This window comes from Belonocnema kinseyi, chromosome 5 (genome assembly GCF_010883055.1).
Source record: "Belonocnema kinseyi isolate 2016_QV_RU_SX_M_011 chromosome 5, B_treatae_v1, whole genome shotgun sequence".
In the NCBI taxonomy this organism is placed as follows: Eukaryota; Metazoa; Arthropoda; class Insecta; order Hymenoptera; family Cynipidae; genus Belonocnema; species Belonocnema kinseyi.
In genome coordinates this window covers 25,990,668-25,997,425 of record NC_046661.1, presented here as the reverse complement: position 1 = coordinate 25,997,425, position 6,758 = coordinate 25,990,668, and the positions used below count along the sequence as shown (strand labels likewise).

The following is a 6,758-nucleotide window of genomic DNA, read 5'->3' as shown; positions in this document are numbered from 1 at the left end:
AAAATTAAAATTCGAAAATTTTTTCTAAAGCCTCCAGGGGACTTCGTTTTCGCACGAAAAAATTTTATGTGCCCTTATTGCATCCGGACCCACAATTATCAATAAAATTACATGTAATATAATATATGAAATATTTAAATTTGACTATATGATTTTTTAACCCACACATTAGCCAAAAAGTAGTTCTTGCAGAAATTATGATTTTTAAAATAAATATTAACAAATAATAAAATAATAATAAACTGTAGGTCATACATTAATACAATACTTTTTCAAGAGTTTATTATGATAGCTATTTATATTTCACATCATACGTCCTTTATATCTGCGTAGGTTAATGTGCGTCGTTCTGTAGAAAAACGGGTTCCTAACCTTACTTTCTTCTGGATCTCATTTCGCTTAAATATATAAAAAAATGCTCATAGGAAATTTAATTACATGTAAACATAATGTTCAGACCCCCTATATTTGAATTATATTATGATAGTCATAAATATTAGTAATAATTTTGCATAATCTTGAATTTAAATCCGGTTTCCATTTGTCGCGTCTACAATTTATGATCCACATTGACATGCACTGTAGCAGACCATTTTTCTTATATTCTAAACTCAATTTTAATTAAACTATACGACATGCTGATCGCACTGTTTCCCGCGAACTGTTCAGGAACCAGAATGGCGGTTGCATATTCCTGTATAATATAGTATTCTAACATAAGTGTTCGAAGTGTGGTTAGCGTGGTCGAAATTGTAGGGGCATTCGATGCAGTAGATGCCTACAGTGGCAATTTGATGTTAATTAAGGATACTACATCCTACATGCGTCCACGCGAAGACGGTATAGTAATATCTTTGGTATAGTACCCAGCAAACTTCACGTTTATACGTACAACCTCAAAACGTTTGCTAAACATTCGGCATGGAAAAAACGAAAAGACCTAAAAAGATGGTTTAATGTCTTATTATTAGATATATTATGTATTGTTTTTTTGTGCCCCTTACCCCTTCATACCGAAAAAGGGATGCGCTCCTAGATTCGCTGTCTTACCCACTAACTCTCTTGACGACCTCCTTAGCCGCATTTCCATTGCGAGTGTTGGACAAACTTTTATGTGCGCCTTGTGGGAGATGGTGATACAGCTCGCGTGATCGCGCTCGCCCAGAAAACTTCATAGTGCAGGCAATGAAGGATTAAAGAAATCAATTCAGAAAAGAAGACATTTTTTTACATGTATGTTGGGGATGGCTTTATAAAGATACTGTAAAAAGTCATCAGTACTGGGGTCAATGCTTTTTCTTGTTAAAAAAAACGATCAACTCATTTGCAGAAAATTATCAGTATACAATGAGCTTAACTTTAGTGTACAATTTGATATGCTTAATGGAATTCTTTTGAAAAAACATGGTATTGTTGAACACTTTCCAAAATGGCGGCCGTTGCCGTACACATATGGTTGGGGACTTTTTTCAGTATCTTTATAAAGCCATGCGCAACGTATCTATGTAATAAAAATTCTAGTTTTCGGAATTTTAGTATTTGAGTGAAATTTGTTTCCCGTTGACTGGGCTATCACGCTTGTCTGGAATCGCCTACTTCTCATACTTGATGCACAATATACTGTTGTTATATTCTGAATTGACATAAAGATTAGGACAAGGATTGATAGAAATCAAATTTTGGTGATTTGATATCTATATATGTTTCAGTTAGAAATTACTAGCTTGCAATAATTGGACGAGTTCCTCCGAACATTATCTTAAAAAGCATAAAACAATAGTTACCTTAAAATTGTTTACTTAGAATGTGAATGAATATTGAATTTGTATTATTGTAGTACAGCGGAGAGCCACTCAAATTATTGAAAAAAATTCTTGGTCATTTCGCAGTTTCTAACCATTTTTACTGACCATTCAAATATTTAACCATTAACTGGCACAACTTCTTTTTATTACATAAATGGCACAACGGGTGTTTTTCATCCCACGTGTTCAAACATCCCACGTCTTCAAACACGTGTTTCAAACCTACACAGTCGCTGCAAAAGCCTGTGTGGTGCTCATAGACACATCGGGCGATTGCACGCGCTTGCAAACGTGATTGTAAGCGTGCATTTTTTACGTGCATTTATTTGATTGTAAGCGTGAAAAATAATGAAAAAAAATTATTTCACTTTAGATGATAAGCTCAAAAAGAGGAATATTTTCCAAAATAGAGGAAATAGAGGACAATTTTCAAAATAGAGGAAATAGAGAAAATAGAGGACCGGCTGTGAGCCCTGCATTTAATTATTTAACTATTAAGGGCATGCTCTTTGGTGACCACGTGGCCGAACTAGTCCCCGTTTATGAGCATTTTGTTGGTGTTCACTGTGTCCACACGGAATGAGAAGTGGTGTTTAAAATTTTACAGGTTAAATAAAAAGCACTAAAGAACGTTTGTATATATCAATATGTTTATAATTTTAAAGAAAGTTTATTTACAAATTGATGAAATAGGATATTACCATTCGAATTACAGCACTTTGCAGATAATGTTTGGTTCGATGCATTTCAGATTTTTCGATTCGAGTATATTGCGTACTGACACCAATTTTGGATTAAATTGTCTAAACCTTAAAAAAAATTAATATAAGCAATAAAATTTGCACATTCGTTACAAATCAAAAAATTAGTATCTGCACACACGCAATCAATCATTATTTTTGGAGCATTTTTAGCCATTTCTAGCGGACAAAAAAGAAACTTTGAGCGTCGATAAAGTCGAGATCACGTGACTAAGGTCATTCATGAAATTTCTGTGTAGAGAATGAAATGATTTTCATTTTTTTTTGGTCCTCACTACGTCCACACAGATTGAGACGTCGTGTTCAGAATTTAGGAAGTTATACAGAAAGCACTAAGGAACGTTTGTATATATAAAAATGTTTATAATTACGAAGAAAGTTTCCTAGTAAAATTCTACAGGAATAGGAAATAAACTTTTAACCTCGATAAAGTAGATGCCTCGATTAAAAAAATCAAAGAACATCTAAGAATGTGATACTCGAAAATCCGTCCAAGTCCTATCTTGAAAAATGTGCATCTTCAAAAAATAATTAAAATTTTCTAATGGTTAAAAATTCATGTGGATTTTTTGTACTGGTGTGAAACAATTTTAAGTTAATAACAAAACCAATAAAAATAAAATTGCGCCCGGGGGCGAAAGACAATGCCAGTCCGATGCTGAGTCCCGCCGGTTGCTTCACTGTCAACAATAGTTATCAGCTGATCGATTCAACGTCAAAAAGTAGATGTCAAGAATTATGGAAGTAATTTTTTTCAAGGTTTAGACGATTTAGTCTGAAATTGGTGTCAGTGTTCAATATGAGCGAATCAAAAAATCTGAAATGCATCAAACCAAAACTGATCAGCAAAGTGTTATAACTGGAATGGTAATATCCTATTGCATTAATTTATAAATAAAATTTCTTTAAAATTACCAAAATATTGATGTATACAAACGTTCTTTAGTGATTTTTATTTTATCTGTCAAAGTTTAAACACGATGTCTCAATCCGTGTGTACACAGTGAACTAAAAAAAAATGTTCATAACCGGGGACTAGTTTGGTCAGGTGGTCACCGAAGAGCCTGCTCCCTCAGCGACCTTTTTCTCGAAGCTGCACGGCTCTCAACCGACGGCTTCTGCATTATGTTACAGGGGATATTTAAATGGAATATAGTGTAAGAACTCTGTTGCGCTCTACCATAGAGGTCGAGTCGAAGGCGCGCACAGTGGGGGGAAATGCACTTTTTTCGTTCAAAAATGTTCAGAGCCTTCAATTTTGGTCCAATTTTTATTTTTTTTTATATTTTAAATTAAAGTTCATTAAATTTTAAAGAGCTTGGCGCTTCGAAATTTTGTTTCCTCTATTTTTTTATTCATAATTTTGTCACTCAAAGTATGGAAAAACTGAAATTTTATACATAACAATTTGTTACGCTTTAGTAACAAATTAGGCCAATGAATGAGCGGCCATATTACGACAGATGAGTGTAAAACACTCCTAATGACTTTGTTTCAATTTTAAACATATCGTATTCATCTGAAATTATTCGATATTGATCTTTCTGAAATAGCAATTAAAGTATTTAAAGGCTTTCATTTCTCTCATTCCAATCTACAATTATTAATTTAAGTTTAAAGTTCTTTTACTTCAAACGCTTTTTCTCGTTATTGAATATCGCAACCTTTAAATTAAAAATTGCGCAACTAATGACTTTAAAAACAGATTTCAAAATCTTGAAAATGTATTTTATTTCAATATTTTAGGCTTCAGAGTCAGCATTGTTCTATTATTCAGATTATTAATTTTAAACTGTCTAAATTAAGTACTTGAAGAAGTATTTTTACTCAAACTAAGAATTAAACCAATTTTCGGCCATAAAATAATTTTTGATGCCATTTCTTGGTCTTTACCCAGTGTCACATCATTCCCAGTTTCCCGCTCTGAAGCCCCCCTCCCGCGATCCCGGTAATATAATATTAAAAAGTCAAATCCCATTACTCCTACAGAGACTCGTCTTTTAATTAAAAAAGAAAAGTAAAACGTACTTTTTTTCCTTCGTCCAGGTGAGACTGAGGACTTACCCAAGAGGGCAGCTTCCAAGTCACCGAGGATTTCTGTCTCCTTGGGATCGATGAGGTTAAAGCGTTGATTGAGGAGTGTGAGGTGAGCGAAAACGCAGTTGAGGTGAACATGTAACCCCAGCAACGCCACCTCTCTAAAGTGACAGTGGTAAATATGTGCCACCACGTGGTAAAGTAACCGCAGGATCTTACGTACTATAGACTCAAATGAGCTGGGAAATTCGTTTGCTGAAACGAAACAAAGAAACGTATTACAAATAATCTTAATTTACTTTCGACACGCAAAGACATTAGAAGATTAATCTTGAGCTAGTGCACTTTTCTATAAGTACTTTAAGGGGAGTTATTGGTCAATCTTGGTTCACACAATATTACTTCAATTATTAAATTTTTCTCGTATATTAATTTTGTCCGCGAATAAATGTTTTTAAAATTCCACACGAGAAGCACTTTTAAATTGCCTTGAAATCATGCAAGAAAAATTGCTATCTAAAATTAATACTATTTAAAATTTTCAAATTTATCTTTAAAACTAAGGTATTCTTTCATTTGTTTTATTATTTCTGTAAATTTTAATTAGTTTAGCAAAATACTAATGTAATTTGAACAGAAAAAGTTCGCGTAAAATTAAGGTATTGTGAAGCAATATTGTCAGAATTTCATGAAGTTAGTTTTATTGTGAATACAAAAAAATGAGAATATTAGTCAGACTTATTAATTCGGTTAGTTTTACAATAAAAATGAATTTTAGGACAATTCTGAGATTATGATTTATAGCACTTTTATTAAGCTCTTAACTTTTTCTATTAAACTAATTGTTAAGCCAAATTTGAAAAAACTGATATATAAGAATATACATAAGAAAATTTAGAATACGAATTTCATTTATTTTCATCAGGTTCAAAAATAGCCAATGTCTCTCCTTAAAGTCACAAAAATCCGCATACGTGTCTTTAAGGATAAAATTCATATCTAAATGCGCATAGAAATATTGCCAGTTAAGGTTGGGTAAACACCATTCGATGTCTGGAAAATAGAAACTGGCGGCTTTTTATTTAGTTTCGCTTCATCTATTCACTTACCGTACTTTGTAGGAAATATCGTTTCATCGCTGACCGTGCGTTGGGTAAAAGTCATCACATAGTCAATGTATTGTGGCGCCGCCACTCTTGTCTTCTTTCCTTTCTCGTCAAACCATAAATATGTTCTGCAAAAAAGATACGATATTTCACTTTACTTAAAAATATCTCAATCTTTAACTAACTCATATTAAAGTAGATTGTAAAGCAGAAGAGTCCTCCAGTTTATTTTACGAAAGTTTGGAAAGATTAAAAAAATCAAATTTATGGAAAAAATCGACTAATGCAAAATCATAAAAAAGATAGTATGGGTAAGTATTTCATCGACTTCTTCCAGACCATTTATTTAGCAATGTACAATAATGACGTTTCGGAATCAGAACGATTGTCTTATCAGATTATCTTAGGTCATTTCCCAGAAATGTATGAATAAAATCAAAAAATTGTTAGTTAAAAATTAGAATTATAAGGATGACAGGATGTGCACCCTCCGTCTTCATCTCAAGAAAAAAAAATAATAAAAAAAATCTGCCCACCTCGCGGGCACAATCTCATTACGCGCTATGCGCGCGGCTCGCTTCGCTCGCAAGTTTGAGAGTGCCTATTGCGCGCGACTGTTGGTTCTCGCGCTTCGCGCTAGATAATGTATTTACCTCGCGCTACGGATTCCATCTTTGAAACTAGACTTTTTAAAACTAAAGGTGAAAGTATCGACAACAGTAATTTGGTGAGTGTGAATTCTCTTTTTTTAAGCTCCTTTAGCTTTACTGAACACATTCTCATCACGTATCTCGTGCTTTGTACTCGAGTTTATCCCCGAAATTTTATATCATTGCCATGAATGTATATTATTATATTTCATAACTTACATTGATATTAAAACAGACGTAGTTTCGTTGTCCCGTTTAAAAAAAAGTGCATTCTTTAGGACAAATTTTGTTATTAAACATTGTATTGCAACTTTTGTCGTTTTTCCATAAACTAAATTTGCTCATTTCCAATGTTTTTTTTATGATATAAACTTTATACATGCGGTCTACTGACCAATA

The 6,758-nt window shown here is 33.1% G+C and overlaps 1 protein-coding gene across 1 annotated transcript in view; it reads right to left on the bottom strand.

Moving 5' to 3' along the window:
- The window catches only part of LOC117173566 (MOB kinase activator-like 2), a 269,215-nt gene that overhangs the window by 1,297 nt on the left and 261,160 nt on the right, over positions 1-6,758 (bottom strand). The window contains exons 4-5 of the mRNA XM_033362208.1: positions 5,713-5,837; positions 4,548-4,858 (exon numbers count right to left, since the gene is read on the bottom strand). Coding sequence (XP_033218099.1) covers positions 4,548-4,858; positions 5,713-5,837 — 436 coding nt within the window. The remainder of the gene's footprint in view (positions 1-4,547; positions 4,859-5,712; positions 5,838-6,758) is intronic.